This window comes from Andrena cerasifolii, chromosome 3 (genome assembly GCF_050908995.1).
Source record: "Andrena cerasifolii isolate SP2316 chromosome 3, iyAndCera1_principal, whole genome shotgun sequence".
NCBI classification, from domain to species: Eukaryota; Metazoa; Arthropoda; class Insecta; order Hymenoptera; family Andrenidae; genus Andrena; species Andrena cerasifolii.
The window spans coordinates 6,694,043-6,717,474 of record NC_135120.1 but is presented as its reverse complement, the minus strand read 5'-3'; the positions used below and the strand labels follow the sequence as shown (position 1 = coordinate 6,717,474).

Genomic DNA, 23,432 nt, shown 5'->3' with positions numbered 1-23,432 from the left:
AAACAGATATTTAATTAGAAACAGTACATTTTAATGCGATTGTTAAGATGAAAACATGAATGCCTCTCCAACAATTTGCTAACAAATCAATAGTCTTGCTCCTCTTTAATTTATTTAACTTGTAATTTTTATCCCTGAAAGGAATTACCGTTCACTTTTCTCATTAAGCATACTTAATTGTAAACTACAATATGCTATCCCATTTTAGGCAACTGTAGAATCGTCTATGAGTACGCTCATAATTCCTCGAAACAAATCAATGAATTTTATCAAGATCAATCATTTCGCAAATATTTTATCTACGGTGTGAGATAGATAAAGGATCTTTCACTCCTTTTATAGAAAACTATCTCTACAACAGCTTTTATTCATAAGCATAAGGATCTCACAATTTGGACATTTGTCAACAAATATCAATCTAATCCAATTTCAATCCTTTTCGCGGCATGGTACTCCATATTAAACAAATTCCATATCTACATGATTAATATTGATTTAATTTCCTATTGCATAAATTTTAGGAAAACATTACAAGAATTCATAGTTACATTATAAAAGTTTCATTACATAATTGGTATCAGTCACAATAATCGAAAGCTACAATCAGTGTCTGTCACAAGAATCAAGAATTTTGGAACTCACTCATGTTCAGGTATCATAAATCGACGCAAATTCGTTTCGTTCGTTGGCGTTGGGTGCACAGTAAGCCCTGAAGGAACATTGAACTCGCGCCGTTTTCTGCACAGTTCGCTGACCATGTACATAGGTATTACACATAACAGGGAAGTCACAAAAACACTCGTTAAGCCTCAGCAGTGTATCAACCGTGGCGTATAAATTGCGTGACTTGCGCATTGGACGCATTTCGACCACGGGGACTTCTGGGAATTTCGGTTTGACGGCGTCCGTGAAGTTATCGCTGACAAACAGGTCATGGAATTTTATACGCAGCTTCCTTGATTCATTCAAACTGGAGAAACTGTTTCATTAGAATGTTGCAAAAAGTGTCCTTGCAACTAAAATCACAAATCTCGAGCGATTTATGTACATGTACTATATCTACGATGTAAAAAAAAGTAATGGCCACAGTTTTTATGGAAAAATCTACTGTCCGTCTGTCCCGGGCCCCCGCCCGAGCCCGCCCGACTATACCCGATCCGACCCGACCGCTCGGGTACCCGACACATTTGATTACCCGCACATCCCTATTGTGTAGCCTGACCCTTGGTGTTTACGTTTCGCTCGATCGACGTACCACGGGTCTCACCCGTGCTTTCCATCTTTGGCCCGATCGAGATACCACGAGACTCGCTCGAAGTTGTAAGCCAAGGTGCTAGAGACACGGTAGCGTCTTGACGCCAAGTACATGTCGAGAATCACGAAAACTCCCGAAATCAGCGATTCTCGACCTTATTCTGCGATCTTTAAACGTTTGTAGCTCGGAGCAACGTTAACCGATTTTCATGAAATTTTATGCACGTATACAACTTACTGCAATCTACAAACGGTTTTTTTTTTAATTTTCATTACAAGCTCACAAAAAAAAGTTTAAAAATCGACCTTTACTATTCTTTTCGCTATTCCAACCAAATACATTTTTTTTTCAAAACAAAGAAACGCGTCAGTTAGCAAACTAATCCTTCTAGCTTCTCAAAAAAACTCAAATTGTTTGGACCAATTCTAAAAAAATTATGCGATTTTAAAAAGTGTCCGAATATTAATGCGAGTCACTGTATACGCGTTACACGCATACCTTCAGACAAAAGAAACTAACACATGTCCCGTTCGTCGACTCTCGGGATCACGGGGTAAAGGCGGGATCTCCTACCCGCGATTGGTCGCAGTATACTGGTGCACTGGGAAAGCATGTATCTGTTCTCCTACAAGCGACTGCGATCGTCGGGTTTACGCCAGACGTAGAAGCCTGACGCGAGTCTGTTGAGTACCAGCCTAGGCTACTCGAGGGACAACACAATGCGATGAGGGTCTGTTTCCCATTATACCTAGTCGCAGGCTGGGCACTGCGACCACCGGTCGCTAGACTGCTCCCGGAGGGAGTCTAGCGACCAGTCGCACTGCGACCCATTGCCACAGTGTGACAGAATCCCAAGAAATAAGGAAAGAAGTCAGAATTCAAAAGATATGGGAGTATGTACTTTTATGTTACCTGTAGACTACTAATATGAGCACCTAAAAGCGGTAAAAATATCATGACGTCTACTTCTGATCTGTGTGCAAACACGTGTCTATGATTATATGTATTTTTCGTGCAGAATTTTAAATCGCGTGTTTTAATATTTGGTGACATAAAAGAAAACAATTTTTGGGGCCCCAAATGAGTAATGTCGATTCTGTTAAGTAATAGCAAATAATTAGTTACATACAATTTTTTTCCATACGAAAGCAATTGAAATATTGTCAGCAAACATCTTTATTTCTGGCTTCTTTTTGGGTCTTCTTTCTGGGTTTTCCTTTTTTTAGGAGCACATATTAGTAATTTACAAGAAATGTTCGGGTCAGGCATGAATAACAGCGATTTATTAAAAGAATAAACACGATTTATTATTATTATTATCATAAATATATAAAAATACATAATCCTCCCCCAACTTTTGAATTCTGACTCGTTTCCTGGTTTCTTGGGATTCTGCCAGGGGGGCCAAGCTTCCCTCTTACGAAAGTTGAAGCAGAGTTTGTAGTGCCTCCTACCAATGAGGTGCGTACTAAACTGTGAATGTGTGAATTGGTGTGAATCGGGACGTATGTGTATGTGTATACGTGTAATGCACCGTTTACTTTAAAACCTGTCCACGGATCGTCGCGCCAGCGACACGTATGCAGCAGATAGAAAGATAAACATTGAAATTGAATATTTCTTCTTTTCTTAGGAAAAGAAAATATATTCAATTTCTTTGTATATCCTTCTATCTGCTGCATACGCGTCACTGACGCGACAATCCATGGTCAGACGGCCTTAGAAAGGGTAAACCAGGGAAAGTGAGGACACTTCCTCGTGTCTGCGCCAAACATTTCTAAATGACGACGGTCGTCATGGTAACATTTCACCAACGTCGAAAGGTTGTGTGTCGTGCTCACTGATACACGTAGGTATGTGTGTGTGATGTACCTAGCGCCTCCTACCAATGCGGTGCTAACTAAACGGGAAAACTTCAGCCAAACAAAGACGGCTTGGTCCCCCTGGATTCTGCCCCACTGTGGCAATGGACTTGGTCGCAGGTAGGAGTGTGCGAATCGTCCCGAGGCTCGGGTCCCTGGCCCTCGGGACGGGCCGGAAAATTTCGGGTGGGGTCGGGCGGGGTCGCGATACTTTCGTAAGTTTCCGGCCCGTCCCGAGCCCGAAAAGTCGGCTACCCGCACACTCCTGGTCGCAGGCAAGGAGATTCAGCCTAGGCCCAGTCGCTGGGTCAAATCGCTGCGACAAATCGCGGGTAGGAGATCCTACCTTAATACAACGTGGGTCTTACCGTGACCGCGACCGTAACCAAAATTATATCGGTCCCAACTCCTTGCTGCTTTAGCGTATAATAATATCAGTTGTTTGGCGAAACTTCCGAAAACCAGTCAAACCCGATTTAGCTATAATTTTGAAGATAGTTTTATTTTGCATAAAGACGATGTTTACGAGAAGGATTTTTTGCGACTCCAAAGTTAAGACCCAAAATTTAGATCAAAATGTTTTACCATTTCAGTGTCATTTCCAACGTTACCGACACTGCCTAAAATAAAATTACAACAGTATATATAGTACATTCTCTTTATTAGTTCCCCGTGTATACACATTTTATATCTTGTAATAATTGGTAAAATCGATCACCTCTGGTCGTTTTTACACATCGGTTCGACACGATGCTTTACGCGCCCGCGAGCGGGCGCGCGCCCCCCGCGCCGGTCTAGCCCCAACCAATACTAATACCCGGGACAAGTTGCAAAGTGGAATGCGTTGTGTCGGTGTAAGTCAACAGAAATATTGTTAAGAGGGGGGAACAAGGTAAAGTGATTAAAGAAAATCTATAAAGTGTATCCTTTTATGCACAATTACCTCTGTATCTTTTGCTGAATGCAAAGAGAAAACGTGGAGAGCTTGGGTGTAACGTAGTCACATTTCAAGTGTCAGTCCTTTGCTATAATCTCATCCTACGCTGTGTCGGTAATGCAGAAAGTGACATTACAGTAGTAAAACCTTATTCGTAAAATTTGAGGTCTAACTTTTCAAGTCGCCAAAATCTTTCTCGCAAATATTACTTTTGAGTAAAAGAAACCTATTTTCTGAATTTCAGTCGAATCGAAAGATGGAAGTTTTCAAAATTGCAGGGAGTGACACTAAAATGGTAATATACATTTTTCGCAAAATTTGGATCTTAACTTTCGAGTCGCAAAAAACGCTTCTCGCAAACATTGTTTTTAGATAAAATGAAGTTACTTGCAGAATTTCAGTCGAATTGGGTTTGACCGGTTTTCGGAAGTACAGCCAGTTGTTTTTATAAATAATATACTGCACAATATTTTAAGTATATTGTGACTACTTAGGTTTTCACTATCAGTAGTGAGTAAACTGTGTTTACTTGCGTCCGTTTCAGAAGTAAACAGAGTAGAGCACACATACACACGCACACACATACACACACCTTAAACATACTTGTAATTTCTTTAAGTTTCCAGCAAATTAGTAATTGTTCGCCTCGTATTTTTATACACCAATGGACTATTTCAATTTTTATATTAGACCGCTATAGGTAGTTTGTCACGTTTTAGTCCTATATTCTTTCATACACTTTTACAAAAACGATCACACTTTCACCGCAATCAAGACGTGATCTATAGCACGAATGTTTCTTCTAGATTGGTACACCACGGAAAAATGTACATTGAGTAAGTTATACCGAAATATATACTAGGTGCTTGTTTTAACACGACCATACAAATCATGTTTCTGACGATATAAACAAATACTACTTGTTTCAGAGAGGTAAATGTTACTGTTTGATACGAGATTTTGTTCATGGTAATATTTATCGAAATTCAGTGGCATTTTTGTTTATTTAGATGAGACAAGAAGGCCAAATAGATTTTTCGTTCCAACAGCTTGAAAATAAACAAAACGTATGATGTGAAAGTAATACTTATAATAATACTATTTTTTTTTATTATTATAGAGGGCGAACCATCCCTAACATTAGAATTTGAAATATCCCGATTGTTTGTTGATAGATGTTACCTGGAAAAAATATTCTTTCTTTGATGGAAGCAAGTGATATTTATACAGAACTTTTATTTTTAACCGACTTCAAAAAGGAGGAGGTTATAGATTCGACCCGTATGTATTTTTTTTATGTTTGTCCCCGCATAATGCCTCAGCATATGGACCGATTTTGGTGATCTTTTTCTTATTCGAAAGAGGGCGATACCCCGGCGGTCCCATCCTACACTGCATCAATATTGGGCCTAATGAATAAAGCAATTGCTTTTTCTTAATATTTTACTAGGAATTGCTTAAATTCATGTGAATAAAAACACAAGAATTTGTGTTGTCTTGTAGGAATTCCTAAACTGCCAAGGAATTGCTTATGTTTATTCCTGTAATTTCTGAGTTTTCTGTGGAATTTAAAAAAAATTTCGAGCCACAGTTGACTCGCCTATCATAAAATGACTATTAAAACAGTGTTTACTATATATTCCACGTCGTTCCACGCAACAAGGGCTGAATGTACGTAAAGTAGAGACTTTCTAGTTTTTTTTAATCATTTGATCGATCTGCAAAAATTTGCAAAACTATATTTTGTGAATTGTTTTCGAGTGCGACGCTCGGCAGGACAGATAGCACAGTTCTTATATTTCAGTAATGTAATGTAATTAACAAGAACTTAATAGTTATAAGGCACACTTATAGTTATAGATAATCTATAATAATAATAATAATAAAAATAATAATAATAATAATAATAATAATGTACCCTATTTGACCTTATTCACGAGTTATAACCATTTTTGTAATATAATAATTCTTAATGGCAAACAGAGATAGTGTAACTGATTCTACTAAATATTTTTATAAATTTTTGTAGCTGGATTTGTTTTTCGCAATGTGATATTAACAAGTTAATGTTCTGTAAATTTCTTAAGCAATTGATTGAGTCAAGTATTGGAACGGTGCACCGCCACATTTTACAAGGGAAGATCCCGAACCCGAAAATTCAAAAAATTCTGAAACTTTGTGGATATGTAGAGAATTTTCTCCTGATTACAACGCAATTTTTTTTGCTGCCCAAAATCACAATAAGGGTGTGAAATTAACCCCTGAAGATTCGGCTATTTTTCGATTTTATTTTCTAACTCGCAATCTGTAAGACATAGAAAAGAAATTTCAAGACAAAAGTTACTTCTTTTAGTTAGATCTATCATTTGGTGAAGAAATTATTTCACAGATCACGAGTTGTAACACAAAATCGGAAAATTACCGGATTTTCAGGGGTCAATTCCACCCCCTTAGTGCGATTTTGGGCAGCAAAAAAAATTGCGCTGTAATCCGGAGTAAATCCCCTAAATTTCCACAAAGTTTCAGAATTTTTTGAATTTTCGGGTTCGGGATCTTCCCTTGTTAGTCACGTTTATTAAATTTCTTTAGCAAATCCGCAACCCGACGACTGCAGGCTCGGACTCACGGCGAAGGTTGCAATTCTGAACATTTTTATAATGGTAAGGAATTGCATAGTACTGGAGTATAAAAATAGCTACAGCTCGGAAACAAATTCAAAGAGGGCAGATATTTATATCAACTTTTTTCAGCGTTTTTGTGTCCCCCGTTGAAGTGTGTCCCACGTGTTAAGATACACCCTGCATTTGGGCTCAATTTCATGGGACAGACCTTACCCATTCTTCGGCTGTACTGTCATGAAGTTCTAACAGCAAATCTAGAAATTTTCATTAGTGGCGGCATATGTTTAACACTTAACTATTGACGTGGAAACTTTGTTGCCTAACTGATGAGGTGGGGTTTGACATACCCCAATTCTTATTTCTATTTGCACAGTAAAATTTTTTGACCATTCCTCCGGAACAAAGCATTCAAGTCTTTTCAGTAAACATATTAATACAAGTGATACGAATAAATTCTTCTTTGTAAAGAATATAAAACTGCAATTGGTTGTTTTGTACCCTCACGTGAGAAACCGTCGGAATAAACTGAAAATAAAAAAGGGCTAATTACATATTAATGGGTATTTCTGGTAACTTTGATGGGTATTTCGCCAAATCTGGAGTCACTTAAGGGGAGGTTCCGTTCTAAAATTCGATTTTTTTTATTTCATTCTTCGAATGTTCAACATTTTAGGAATACGTGTTTAAAAGGATTTGTTGAAATTCCTAAAATTCCTGAAGTTATAGGCATTTGAGTAGCGGCAAATGCATGGGTAACACCCGGCCACTCGGCACTCACGTAAAACTTTAAACGCGTTTTTCTCGAAACAGTGTTCTCAAAGCAGTGGGATTTGTATCTCCAAAAGTTATTATCCGATTCGATTGAAACTTTTTTTGTTTTGAAGAATATACTTCTGGCTTGGAGGGAAACCAGAGCAAAATACAAAAATTAAGAATTTATAATTTTCAAAGGCGTTGAAAGGGTGAAAAATATAGGGAAAAGTGATTTCAAACTTCAAGTATCGTTATTTTCTAAAAAAAATATCAGTTTTTTAAGTTTGCCTGGTTTCACCCCTAGCTAGAAGTATATTCTTCAAAGTAAAAAAAGTTTCAGTCGCATCTGATAATAACTTTTGGAGATACAGGTCCCACCGATTTGGATCGATTTTTTGACGCCTTGACTTTAACGACTCCCCAGTGCCGTCTGCAACGATTAATTACAAATAAAAAAATATATTTCTATAACCTAAGACATCCTTAATACAATGCAAAAAGTCCCATTAAATTATACACAGTAGTTTTCCTTTAATTAATTCCTAAAAACCACCTATTTTTTGGGCTCTTGACGAAGGTCCCCTTAAAGTGCGAATACTAATCCATATCACGTGTTATGTATTTTCATCAACAAATATATATTAATACTAATATCTTCGTCATACATTACACAAATAAAAAAATACACGTGCACATTTGAAATTATTAAAATATATAACGGGGAAGATCCAGCAATGTGTTACTGTTAAATACAACTCATGACAAACAAAAATTAAAAAAATATATATATACGTACGTATAATATTGTGTACGTAAGTAAAACTCAGCTTGAAGCATGAAGAATTATGATGTTTAAAAAGATTCGTCGATAGCCAGTGGTTTATCGATTTTCTAGCTATCCCAAGCGTAGGTTCGAGTATTTCTTTCCTAGCGCGTTCGATCACGGCCGAAATGCAAAAACGCTTATCGAGGTTACACGAACGGGCTGCTTAAACGCGAATTAGACGATACGCAGTCTCCGTCCGGCTGGTGAATAAGAAAGTTTGAAGCATTGTGTTCTGAGGTGAGCCAGCATTTGCGCCTCTCTAACTATCGCGCGCACCATGATTCGTTAAGTGGTCTAGATTTATTGATATAAATCATATCGCGTACGATCATAACACCGGTAATTAAGGCCAGTTTCTAAACCGTTGCATACTTTATCAACGCTCTTATCTACAACTGATGTCTCGATTCTCGATAGACGGTTGTAGCACAACGTGCCAAGTACTACATAACGGACTGGATGCGTCGCACTGTAAAACTTTTATATAAATACACAGACTGATAATAGTTCTACGTGTTAGGAATTATGTTGCGATCGTGTTACGATATAGTGTGTCCTAACTGGTGAGTAAGTATTCATTCTAATACGCTATTTAAAATAATTGGAACGTGACTCATTTGGATAAAATGAGCTATATTTTTCAAGTTACTCATACTGCAAAGCGTAAGCGTTCAGCGAATATCAGGGGATATTAACCCTTCGTGGTCACACGGGGTGTATCGTACCCCAAGAATAATTTTCGAGTTAAAATGTCGTGTCTTTACGACTCCCGAAGGGGATTTATCGCAAGAAAAAAAATATAAAAAAATTTAAAAAAAATTGTTTTTTTCCCACAACCGTGGAAAATCGCTCATTTTCAACTATAAATTTTATCATATGAAAATTTGCATTTCTAGAAAAAGACTATTAGACCGTGACGGTATGAGTATTACGAATGTATGATTATCACTGAAAACTTAAAAGATTCAAAAATACGAAAATGGTAACTCAAAAAATGACGCCGGGGTATAGTGAACCCAGTGTGACCAACTTGTGATTATAGGGACATTCCACGCGGAATCGGACACTTTTTGGAGTAACATTTCGGATGTGGCTGAAATTTGAGTATGTTGTAGTCTTTAGGGATATATAAACATATCTCGAAGGATTTTTGACAATTTTGAAAAATGTCGATTTTACAGCTGTTTGAAGTTAAGTGCTAACTTTTTTTCAATAAATTATAACTATGGGAGTAGTGAACGGATGGAGATGAGGTTTACGGCGATTTGTAGAAAAGACATTGAAGTTTTAAGAAAAAATTATTTCAATTTCACAAACAAATTTTTTACACCTTCTTTCCGACGTGTAACCTCTTAAGGAGGTTCGATACCTCACTTGCGGGGCAGGCGGCGAGAGGGGTAAGCCTATGCTTATACATGGGAGCTCTGCAGTGATACCAATCTTAGATAAAAAAAAAATGATGTAGACAAAAATGTTATTTACATGTCTATTCCTAATAAAATTATTACTACATATTTTGTTTTGGAATTCAATTAAACAAAAAGTATGTTTAATGCAGTTAGAAATATAATATTTTCATTAAAAGTGGCGTAAAATATGCGAGCGAAATGCGGCAACGTCGCTTTGCGTCCATCTTTTTTTCTCTTTCCACTTTACACTTGTGGCGTCCCTTTGCGCGTTCGTACTGGTTCGCGACAAATTACTAAATACATGTTTACAGCTTGGTAGTGTTTTTACAAATTTTTACTGTATCCTTTGTACAAGTATACACTGTATAGATGACGACCTGGCGTACAGCGTTGCCACGTTTCAAACAGTTCCTTCAGGCAGTTCCAAAAATACGAGCACATTGCTGTCTATTTATTCAATTATGTAATAAACCGTACGGTAAATGTCCAATTTCCTTTTTTAGAATTTCATAGGAATACTTAAGCTTTTCATTGCAACATTTTTTAGGACTTTCTCACTATTTCTAAGGACTCTGTGTAACATTTTATAGAAATTGTATCGCTTCTCCCATAACAGCCTGTGTATAAGAGCGCAACTTTGATTTCAATTTTTTCATCAACCGTGCTGTCAATCGACTTGAAATTTTAACACAATGCGGACTACACTTTGGACATTAGATCAAAACACTTTTCAAAGATTTCTCATTATTTTTGCTCCGGTATCGAACCTCCTTAAAAAGAATCACATACCTATGAATACACCAATCAATGCAGTTTTGCACCTTCTATAAACAAATAGTAAGGTACATATGTCATAAAACTATTACTTTAAAAGTTATTTCAAGTGTAAGTTCACTGAATTATTTCGGTGCATCAACATATTTATAATTGGATACCTCGCCATTAGATACTTATACTATGATTTAGAAAAGTACGTACATGTTTCCAGCCTTCTGATTGCATTTCGCAAACATGAACAACATATCCACTTTGTCACTACTTGTAAACGTGATAATATTACCACAGTGAATGAAACCAGCAGTTTTAAGATATTAGTACCTCGATACTTTCTGAGTGTGTAAAAAAAATATCTATCAGAACACCCAAAGGTTTGGGATTCTATTTAAAAAAAGGTGCAATGCCAGTTTTCACACACACTGATGCATAAGAGTAATAGAAAAATATATACAGTGACCCATACCATTCAATTGTGCCTTATGATATTTTTTTTCTCTCTACGTGTAACCGTTTTATAAATACAACTTGTCCCAGTTGCGCGGGACACGTTATACAGGGTGTTAGACGACTGCTGGGAGAAAATTTAAGGAGTGATTCTAGACATCAAAATTAGACAAAAGTCAAGAATAACGATATTGCCGTTGAGGCTTCGTTTGTTAGTTATAAGTGTTTAAAGATACGCCTAAAAGCAGGCAAATTGCGCGCAGCGGTACACGCGGGACAACACAGGCGAGGGGTCGGGCAGTGGTGCTCATAGCCGCTGCCGCACGGGCTCACTTACCTCAGAGAAGCTGCGACGAAATTTACGACAATCGGCATGACCACGCGATTCTGCGACACTTAATCCACAGAAATAACACAAAATATAGAATCGCACCAACCAAAAAATAAATCAGATCTCCTGCACTAAAACATGTAAACTTTTTTAAAAAAGAACACAAATTTACCTGCACTGATACACGGAAAAGAATTAAAAACAATACATCAAATTGATACTCGTTCAGATTAGTTATCATCGGCGGAGCTGTGTTGAATGTGCGAAGCACCAAAACAAAATGCGCGTTTATGAAGCGCGGCTGACCTGAACGAGCCGTGCCGCAAGCAGGTACGCCCAAATCGCTCTGTAACCACACATGTGGCAGGAAGTTCGGAGTTACTTTCTTTTCCGTTTATTGCCGTTTGAAAGTACTTGAACTTTCTCTACAACAGTGTAGGGGAAGTCTTTTGTGTTGACCGACGAAAACATCAGTCTTACCAAATTCTTCGAACGCAGTACATCAACCAAGCAAGCATACAAATAACCTCATTCGACTGTTTCCATTTTGGTGATCCTCATATTCAACCTAGCTCCGCCGATATTAATTTATTCCAACGAAGCAATTATTATAAGAGTTTTAGTTTCAATTGTTCAGACAATAGGTGCGTATAAATCTATTTTTTTTTTCATTTTCAGTGAAGGTGAATTTGTGTTCTTTATTAATTTTTTGTACACATTTTAGTGTAGGAGATCTGATATTTTTTATTTTTTGGGTGGTGTGATTCTGTGTTTTGGACTACAATGGATTTTAACGTGTAGGTAAGCAGGTCTAGTGTAATTCAAAGATAACCTTCAATTTTGAGTGAAGTGGCGCAGAATTGCGTGGCCTTGTCAATTGTCATAAATTTCATGGCAGCTTCTCTGAGGTAAATGAGCCCGGCCCCCAGCCTGAATTGTCCTGCGTGCACCGCTGCACATGGGTTGCCTGCTTTTAGGCATTTCTTTAAACGTTTACAGTCTTCCCCGGATTATCGAGAAATATTTGGGACCGGGGAATTCTCTATAAACCGGGGCAGTGGATGTACAGGGTCATCCGTTAAAACTGCAACCCACGCGCGCGAACATACGAAAATGGCAACACCGCCTCACGGACGCATTCCACTACAACCATGCACCGGCCGTTCGAGGGTTGCCAGAGACCGCTGGACAGCAGTGATGCCCGAGCTTCGAAAATTTTAGGATCGTCTCTTTCAAATTAACGTCGCAAAGAGCTATATTTGAAATTTTCCGGCCCGGGTTGAAGAATTTGGGGCTTTTTCGTATAACTTTTGAACTATAAAAAATATCGAAAAATGAGAAAACATTATTCCCTCTTAATCATGGATAATTTAAAATATTTTACGTTTACTTAATTTTTCTTTTATCAATTTTTTAACCACAATTGTTGTGAAAAACTTTTGCAAACTGTTTATTTGATACTGTATTTAATGCCCTTTTTAAAATTCATGGTGTTGATAAACAATAGGCTAGTTGTTTCTGTATCATTATTTTCGTAAATTGAGAAATGAAATTTTTATTTAATTATGTGTTACTTCTGCAAACCTCAGAATCTATTCTTCTGGTTTTCTTTTTTATAATTTTATCCGTAATGCAGTGCATGCATAGATCGGGCGTAACGGGTAACTAATGGGGCATGTCTTTGATTGTGGCGGTGTTTGAATTTTTTTCTAGAATTTTTGTGTCTGAATGTTTTAGCCTTTTAGCTACTCAACGTCACGCCTATCGGCATTTTCTTATTTCCGCTACGCCATCTAGTGGCATTTTCTTATTTCCGCTACGCCATCTAGTGGCATTTTCTTATTTCCGCTGCGCCATCTAGTGGCGAAAATTAAAACAGTCTAATCGGGCTAGTTGCCACCTGTTATTGGCAGTATTGGGATTTTCGACTGTTTGATGATCGATTTTGTAAAATTTAACAGACTATTTAATGACAAAAACATTATTGCAATATTTCAATACTTGTGTGACACCAGTCCTGTAACGCGATTCACCCGATTACAGAGCTTACAGTAGTAGATGGCGCTCTCACAATATTTCCCAATATCGGCTTCCGTCAATGTCATTTTTTGGAATGATGCGCCATTGTTGTGGATTTTACACGCAGGTGGCGAAAAATTTCTCCGTACAGTGGTATAGGGCCGCGGTCTACCCTGTGGTAGCTAAATAATTTTAAATTAAGACGGATACAAGTCCAGTCGACATTGTTTTCAAACCTCATTACAGTGATCTGGGGTGCGAATGGTAAACCGATCATAAAAGTGGAGCAAACGGCTCGATTACCTGGGCCGGAAAATTCCGCACAGCTCTTTGCGACGTTAATTTGAAAGAGACCATCCTAAAATTTTCGAAGCTCGCGCATCACTGCTGTCCAGAGGTCGCTGTCGCTGGGCCGGTGTATGGTTGTAGTGAATTGCGTCCGTGAGGCAGTGTTGCCATTTTCGTCTGTTTGCGCGCGTGTAGGTTGCAGTTTTAACGGATGACCCTGTAGTTAGCACCTAATAAACTGACCCTTGTCAGGGCCCTCGCCCGAACTGTCTGACAAGGGGACTGATCGACGTAAACCGAGAGTGAGTGAAATAGCGCACCAGCGGGAGACCCTCGGTCGACGGGGGATTGAGTCATTCCCTTGATGAGAGTATTACCGATAGATTGGTGAGTTTATGTCGACGAAAAATGAGTCCAAACACGATGCAATTCGGTCTATTTTTTATTATAAAAAGACGATTAGAGTTCCAGTTCCCCGGTTTAAGGGGAAAGGCGCGCTTCTCATGATTAATTCACAACATTTCTCCTGCAATTATTATCGAAGTAATTTGCCAATCCTCGTAATACCAGATAGGTAGTAAACATCCAGGCAATTTCTCCTCAAGGCTGCATTTAAGCAAGCTTCAGCAGACACTATACAATTTGGTGAAGTCGTTGATATTCTCCATTTAAGTTCTCTTCAGCAGTATTACATACAGGGTGTCCGCGGGAAGACTGAACAGCTGGATATCTCCTAATGTATTGGAGATAAAAACGTATCCAAAAACCAAAGCAGTCAGAAGCAGGCACCAATTATTCTTATGAACTTTAGGGGTTGGTTTCACCCCCTAAATATGAGAACGGGCCGCTATAAAGAAACACGTATTTTTTATTTTTCGGTCCTCTAAAATATATCCAAAATTCAAAGCAATCTGAGGCGGACACCTCTCCTAGTTAATAAATTCCATACCAATGAGCCTCAAAGCTATTATAAAATCAAAAGGCAATCTCACAAACTATTAAAACATTTAGTTTATTTCCATGGTTTATTAATTCTTTATTTAACTGTACGAATACTTTTTGCGCGTCCGTTCGTTCTGGTTAATATCTTTGTAAATGTTAAGGGGAATAAAATTTTGTTTACACAAAATCTATTCTACAAACATCGAAGAATATGTATTAATCATTTTTTGTCCGTTAAAATTTATTACTGACATGGATATACAAAGTTTTACTTTAAATTGGTCGCTGTACGAATACATTTTACACATTTTATTTTATACATTATCCCCATTTGGTATTTACGTTTGGCCTAGAATTTCATGCAAAATTTGATGTATTGTAGTGGTTTATCTTGCGATTTCCATCGAAAGTAATGTTTTCTACTGCTTCTTTCCTCGGTGTTGGATAAATTTCTTGTTGTACCTGTAATTCCTTGTCCGGCATCCTTTATAGTTTTCCGGATGCTTTCCGTTACAGTTTACGCACTTGACGTTTTCTATTTTACCTTGTTCGGGGTAGAGTGACGTTAGATGTTTTTGTGCACATTTAACACAAGTTGGATGACGATTGCAATAGTTTCTGGTATGTCCATAAGCTTGACACCGTTTGCATTGTGGTATTTCTCTTTTAAGTCTGGGTGGTTCAACTTTAATTAGTATATTTAACAGCACTTTAAAATGATATATATATATATATATATATATATATATTATATAACTCAGACCACACATACCAGCAAAAATACGAGAAGACCTACAAAGTTGTAATTCGAGGACTCATCCCAAAATAAACACAGTTCAAATAATTGAGGAAATAGATAAACTTGGCCATAAAGTAAAATAAAAAATAATATAACAAAATACGACACTAAACAGCCGCTAACATTATTCTTTATTCAATTGGCACCACAGGAAAATAACAAGAGATACATAATATTATTTTTTTATTTTACTTTATGGCCAAGTTTATCTAATTCCTCAATTATTTTAACTGTGTTTATTTTGGGATGAGTCCTCGAATTACAACTTTGTAGCTCTTCTAGTTTTTTTTGCTGGTATGTGTGGTATCCCGCGTTTTTAGCTTTGAGTGCATTGCTTTTGTTTCTGAACGTTTCTGGAGTAGAGCTCTTACTTTTTGACCCGTCGATTACCCGGCTACCCGAAACAACTTCAACCAATGGAATGTTTTATTGTCTGTGGTATTGTTTGATGTTAGCCAAAAATGATCGAACAATACCACATTCAATGGCTTGAAGTTGTTCCGGATAGCCGGGTACCCGACCGGTCAAAAAGTAACAGTTCTATTCTGGAGTGTTAGGCTGCACTTTCACTTGGCGCTCCGTTGTTTTATTGTATAACTATTACGTTCAGCTATTTCATCCGACAAGGTGAATGTCCCAATTTCTGCTGATTTAAGAGGTAACTCGTCATAAAGAAGGTGTAAAAAATTTGTTTGTGATGAAAATTTGCAGAGTAATTGATTAATTCTTTAATAATAAATCAACCAATTCAAAAACTATTTAAGAAAGATATTTCAAGATGCTTAACTATTAGTAATTTGTAATCTATACTATTATATAAAGAGAGAGCCGATTTTTATGTTCGCGCAAAACTCAAGACCTATTGAACCGATCTTCCTCAAATTTTAACACGTTATTCCTGCATACTCTAGGATGGACATAGGCTATGTAACATGTCTCAGAAACGCGTTATTAACATGTAATTGATGTGTAAACGTTTCATGTGTACGGCTGTTTAGCAAACCACGTGACTCGTGTATACGACAGTCTACTTCGCACGCGCATGCGCATATTCGGCCCGCAGCAGTACCGTGATGTCACCACCAGATGGCAAAGCTTTTCGCGCGCTTTCTCGCTAGGGAAGTGGATTACCGCGGACATATATGGTAGAATGGTCGTCCGGTTAGAAATTACTATTGCAGATTCAGGTGTACCCCGTGTGGATGTTAGTCTGCTCCGGGTGCGATCAAATTTGTCAAGATTCATCCACCCATTCCTGCTCGACGTATGCAATACTAGCTTTGCTACTCAGCTTTGCCCGAAACTTTTAGATTCTGATTTTATAAAAAAATTGTTTTTTATTAATTTTTATGATGAGTTTCTTATTTTATATCCTTTCTTTGTAGGAAAAATATTTATCTTTTTTTTTGAAGAATTTATATTGAAAATATGCTCTCAATAATACATGGAGGGAATAGTTTCTTGCAACTCCCTGTAAATTTTCATTCAAATCGTTGGAGCGGTTTTCGAGATTTTATGTTCACCGTTTTGGAAAACGTAGTTTCTGGGAAATCGCGTTTAAAGTTGGACATCGTTATCCGATCTCATGTGCAGGCTCGTCAATTTTTTACAGTACTTCCTTCATTTTTTAGTATTTCGAGGCCCGCTTGCGCTTAAGATACGTAGAAAAGATGTAGCTGGCGGAATATGCAAACATCCTAAAAACCAATTTTGGAAATTTTTTAGGGTAACCTACCCCCTTAAGTAGTGTACACAATTTCCATAGCTATGCGATTCATAATACAGTTGATATCCAATTTATTTTGGTCAGGATACCGAGTAGAGAATATCTACTCAGTCAACAATCAGGCAATACTATTTTGATAATATTGATATTAAGTGAGGTATAAACAATAACAAGTTAAATATTCGAATGATGCAATAAATATTTCCAGTAGTGTACACTGTTCTATTGTTGAATCGAATCAGTGTCGATTCAATTCACGTCGGAACAAAAATGTTTTATTCACGCGCGTTAAGCGATTTGTTACGCTGAGCGGCAGTGGATCGCGCGCCGCCGTTGAGTACCACTGTCGCCGCCGCACGTTTTGCCAAACTATTTCGCTTCTGTATTGAAAACAAAACGTGACTTACCACTTTTGTTGGTGGTTTCGGATGGAAAAATGTCTGCTGCATCGCGTGGAGTAGTCAGATTTTCTCCTAGACCCTTAGTTTTGAAAATAAATTGAAAGATATCTTCAAAAATGGGTGCATTTCGGGTGTCCTTTCCCTTTGATCGTTGTTTAAACATATTTAAATGTTCATAATGCACTAATAACTTATATCATTGTATTCGGGAGGGTTCATAGAATAATTTGACGCAACAAACAACGGAATAACTATTACGGTTTCGATATAAAAGATATTCAAAGTTGAAAATTTGCAGTTTTTTTCAATATCGAATTTCTCAAAAACTGAGGGTGATGGCGACAAACGGTTTGCGGATTTGTTTTGAGCGCACGAAAACCTATAACAAACGGCAATTAGTTAAAAAAAAAATACGTTAATCGAAATAGAACGACAACACATTTAATATAATACAATGTTGAATATTTCTTATTTATTCATAACACGAGATTGTTTCATAATTAAGCCTTTCGCATTCCTCGTGCTAGGAAGCTTCGATGAAAATTGAGTGCGTCAAACAATAGCGCGTCACGTTTCAGATGGGGGTGGGACGTGACAATCGGAACGAATCGAATTAACGACAATTAGCGGGGCGATCCGTTTATGACAACCTGACATCGTCGCGATTGGAAATTTAATTGCGCACAGCACCATTGATCGACGCGCAAACTGTATTTACTCTGCATGCCGTCTAATTATTCAAATCGCATTTGGCAAACTGTCGTTGAAGAGTTCAAATTCCCACAGAATTACTATTTAATCCCAACGAGTTCCATATAATATGTTCAAAAATTTAATTTTGAAAGCATCCAAATCTGTCAGGTCTGGCATAAAATGTATATAAAAGAATCAGAAATAATATTGGTACACTACTAATTTAACTGAAATACAGAATAATTATTCAATGTGACGACAGCTTGGAACGAGAAGACAATTTTTGTTGTGGAATAATTATTCTGAAACGCCACAGTTTCTCCGAGAAAGATTGAAATCATTTGCGTGTACGCAGATCATATAAAGCAACTACCACGCTTGCTAAATACTTTCCTTTTTTTTTGTTCTTGGAAGGAAATCTGCGTAACAAGAATGTGCGTTAATGATGTTACATACGTGCAACTGAGTTTTTTGCCAAGATCGTTTCCTTTTATCAACCGCTCTATTTACAATCAGTTTTCTAGTAATTTCGCTTCGACTGAATGCCTCCTTTTCAAGTAATGAAAACGTCTATCGGACTTGGTTAATTCCACAATATATTAGGTATATCTTAAATTATCCACATAGTTTTTGCGAAAATTTAGAAATTAGTAGTACATAGTAACGAAGTGTGTCACGCTTCCTGAGGATCCTAGCGTGTTAAGGATTCGAAAAGCCACGGGGTTTATGATGCGGACGTGGTCTCTTTGCTATTTTTGAGCTTCAGAATTTTATTAGCGCGATTATTGTGACTGTTAGACATCAGGTATAATAAATAGGGGAAACTCCAAATCAGTGATGCCAGAACCGTGGGTTTTCGCCCACGGGCGCTACCCCCACTCTATGACCAAGCGTACCCCCATTCTAGGACCAAGCGTACCCCCTCCTAGCGCCTGTACCGCACCGCACAAGCATACCCGTCCCTCGAAGCGCTTGGGTCACAAGCAAAAAGTCCAGAGTTCAAATCCCGGCGCGGATATTCTACTTTTTTTCTTAATTATTCTCTAATTTCTCTTTCTATATTCTAAGTAGAATAAAAACTTGAAAACTATTGATTTACAAAGCATTTTCGCAGCTGGCTAATGACGATGTTGGTCTTCCGCCTTTTTTATACATAAACAGAAATAAATCTTATTTATGTATAATATTAAATCTCTGTTTATGTATAAAAAGGCAGAAGGCCAACATCGTCATTAGCCAGCTGAGAAAATGCTTTATAAATTAATAGTTTTCAAGTTTTTATTCTACTGAGAATATAGAAAGAGAAATTAGAGAATAATTAATGAAAAAAGTAGAATCTTCGCATCGGGATTTGAACCTGGGTGAAATGAATTCTCGGTGGAGAGCGCCGGCCAGGCAGCGCGTACGGCACACGGATAGAGGGACGGGTATGCTTGTGTGGTGCGGTACAGGCGCTAGGAGGGGGTACGCTTGGTCACAGAGTGGGGGTAGCGCCCGTGGGCGAAAACCCACGGTTCTGGCATCACTGCTTGGAGCCTCTCCTGGCGCTCAACAGCGATTGACGTCTCATAAACCCCCTGGATAGGCCGCGCACGTGAAGGTCGGTCTCTTCCGCGGGACCTTGGGGTCTGTCTCGGGGTCTCGGTAGAATTTCTCCCCACTGCACTTTGTTTATGCGGAAAGGTGGGCGGAGTGTGGACAAATTTCGGGAAACCGTCCAACGTGCCACATTTTAAAACTGACTGGTGTACGAACATTTCCACCCTGATCGGACCTCCGTAGTAGAGGTTGGTGGTGGGACAAACCGAGGTCTCGTTAGAGGGTTCGCGGAGGAGGAAGATCAGAACTCAACGGAGTAACATCACAAAAAGGTTCTTGACACTTGTCGAGCATAGTAACAGTCAATTGTAATAAACGTTATTGTTTTTAATATCGAGCGTGTTACTGAACCACCATCCATCCACGTAACAATTACGCTCAAAACATAGCGTGTACTTTTACAATAAATACTTATTGCGTTACTGTCGAAAATAATATTGGAGATATCGAGTAACTTCATATCATATAATCATATAATCATATAATCATATAATCATATAATCATATAATCATATAATCATATAATCATATAATCATATAATCATATAATCATATAATCATATAATCATATAATCATATAATCATATAATCATATAATCATATAATCATATAATCATATAATCATATAATCATATAATCATATAATCATATAATCATAATCATATAGTCATATAGTCATATAATCATATAATCATATAATCATATAATCATATAATCATATAATCATATAATCATATAATCATATAATCATATAATCATATAATCATAATCATATAGTCATATAATCATATAATCATATAATCATATAATCATATAATCATATATTCATATAATCATATAATCATATAATCATATAATCATATAATCATATAATTATATAATCATATAATCATATAATCATATAATCATATAATCATATAATCATATAATCATATAATCATATAATCATATAATCATATAATCATATAATCATATAATCATATAATCATATAATTATATAATCATATAATCATATAATTATATAATCATATAATAATTTTTAAGAGAAAAAGGAACCTGCAGGCAAGAATATTTTTCCAAATTTTTTGACAGTTGTATTTGGTTAATCAAAAAACAACTATCTCGCACCCAGGCCAACAGAAATTTCAAATTTAAATTTCCCGCTCAGCCCTAATACACACATCTGATTATTATAACATTTCTTTCATTTCTCTTAGAATTTATTGCAACCCTCAGGGCCGTTCCTGGCGGGGGTGCAGAAGGTGCCCCCGCACCTGGGCGGCCAAACCTAGGAGCTGCTGCAGGTCATTTATTATATGTTAAATTTTTTATTAATAAGAATAATAATCGAAACTCTTTTGCATGATAACTGTTTAAAATTATGTATGTATAGATATAAAATTAAACACTGCATATTAAACTCTTAATTAACGAATATTGAATCAATAAGGGCGGCATTATTGTTTTTGTACCTGAGCGGCCAAAACCCAGGAACGGCCCTGACAACCCTTAACCATCACGTTATGGCTTAAATAATTAATTATACCCCCGGATTGCTAGGAACATACAGATGCATGTCCTATAACAATTATTCTTCTTTTCCACTGTGGTCCGAAATCGACCAAAAAGTGGTATTGTTCTTTACAAAGTGTACATACTAAATAAACTTTCCTGCAATCAGAATTCTACATCAGTCAAGAGAAATTCTATCCAAAGGACACATTATCGTATAAACAGAATTTTTACTTTCCCAATAAAGATTTCTTCTCAACTGCTTGGCATCGAATATCTTTTCCGCCCGGAACGTCAGTCTCTTCGACAAATACCAATAAATGGTTCTCTTCGCGCGTGCTACCGGCAACCGCTGGTATCGCTGGAACTTTGCGCGTTCCGCTCCGTCTTCCTCCTCCTCCAGAAGAGCACTTTCGTTATGCTCCAGATCCTCCCTTCGCTCCCCGCCCCCGCCCCTGCGGAAAATCCAAAGTGATAATAGACCAACGCATCTCGAGTTTGCCAGTCAGTCGGTTCTCGCGTTGCCGCAGGGGAGCTGAGCAGCTGATCTTTTTCGCTTCTATCCGAGGAAAGATGTTTCTCGGTCGTAAACGCAAAAAATGCAGGACCTACTGGGAATAATATGGTACACGCTGATCGTCCTTCTCTTGCTTCACCAATGTAAGGAACATTTCTATTCAACGACGCATTTCTTTCACCGCGTGCAACTTATACGCGAATCGGGATATTTTTACGAGCACCGGGTGGTCAATTGCGCTCCGACTTGAGATGTAGAAATTGATAAATGTTGATAATTTCTTAAATATTTCAAGTTGCTAATGATTGGTAATATCTAATCATTGTTTGGCGAAATTCGTTGAAATTTAAACGGGTTTTAAGGTAGCTCCTGACCAACTATGTTAGTCAAATTAGAGTTGAGTAATAAACGATGAATATAAAGTAGTTTGATACTATAGAAATAATAATAATAATTTTTAACATCATGAATATATATTTTAAAAAATTCAATGTTAATATAAATAATTGTAATACGAAAATAGAATATCAAATTGGTTAGCGTAAAACATCCGTAAATTTTAATATATTAATTAATCTTCTAGACCCCCCCCACGCGAGCTGGTCGAAGGTGTAACTATGGAACAGCAGGTCCGAAATCAAATTCCTTTTTTTTTATAAACTATATGAGTGTAGTTTCCGTTGTACGTACCGATTTCTTAAACAAATTATTTTTGTAAAAATGGTGTGCCTTAGAAGGAAAGTTTCGAAAATCCGCGAATAAGATAGACAGCTCTTCGCGCGTATTTAAAAAAATTTGTTTGCAATCAAAGAATCCGTACGTACAACGGAAACTGTACTCATATAGTTTATAAAAAAAATGAAATTTAATTTCGGACCTGCTGTTCCATAGTTACATCTTCGACCAGCTCGCGTGGGGGGTCTAGAAGATTAATTAATATATTAAAATTTATGGATGTTTTTCTATTTATTTTTTTGTGTATATTCTCTTAAGACAGCGTACTAAAGGTAGGTAATAACAATTTGTTTTAAAAACTGTAAATTATTCCCGAAAAAAATTCTTAAAAATGACTTACTTTTCCGGCCGTCACAGTGGTGTTACCCCTTAAGGGGTTATGCCTAGTCAGGCGGTCGAAAAGAGGCGAATATTTGTGAATTTTCTTTGAAGAAGCGAAAGCGTATATTTTTACAGAACTTTTTGCGCTTAAAAGAGCAACATTTAAAGAATATTTGGTAATTTTTTCGTAGAAAAATATTTACGTTTATAATAAAATAACAAGCGACATCCAAGAAGCATTTTTAAAAATTTGGTTTTGCGCTGAGCACTGCCATTCGGAACCAGATTATTTAAAATCGAACAACAAAAAAGATTTCGTTAGTATATTAATGTATCCTGAGGTTGACGGAGAGAATTTTCCGAAATATTAAGTTAAAACAACATGGCAGCTATTTAAAGTTGAAATCCTGATTTTTTCGCGTAATTTTTGCAGGAAAAAATCAGGATTTCAACTTTAAAAAGCTGCCATGTTGTTTTAACTTAATATTTCGGAAAATTCTCTCCGTCAACCTAAGGATACATTAATATACTAACGAAATCTTTTTTGTTTTTTGATTTTAAATAATCTGGTTCCGAATGGCAATGCTCACCGCGAAAGCAAATTTTTAAAAATGCTTCTTGGATGTCGCATGTTATTTTATTATAAACGTAAATATTTTTCTACG

General features: G+C 37.1%; 1 protein-coding gene across 5 annotated transcripts in view; it reads left to right on the top strand.

The window, feature by feature from the left end:
• The first annotated feature begins 8,307 nt into the window (after window positions 1–8,307).
• LOC143366982 (arylsulfatase I) overlaps window positions 8,308–23,432 on the top strand; it is a 29,202-nt gene continuing 14,077 nt past the window's right edge. Inside the window, exon 1 of one of the 5 annotated variants that reach the window (XM_076808531.1) lies at window positions 8,308–8,491. Coding sequence is in view for 2 of the 5 variants with exons in the window: in XM_076808532.1 (XP_076664647.1) it covers window positions 21,794–21,854 (61 nt within the window). In the remaining 3 variants the exon portion in view is untranslated. Of the gene's footprint in view, window positions 8,822–21,699; window positions 21,855–23,432 lie in introns of those variants that run through there. The other 4 variants (XM_076808530.1, XM_076808529.1, XM_076808532.1 and 1 more) reach the window with 4 other exon arrangements.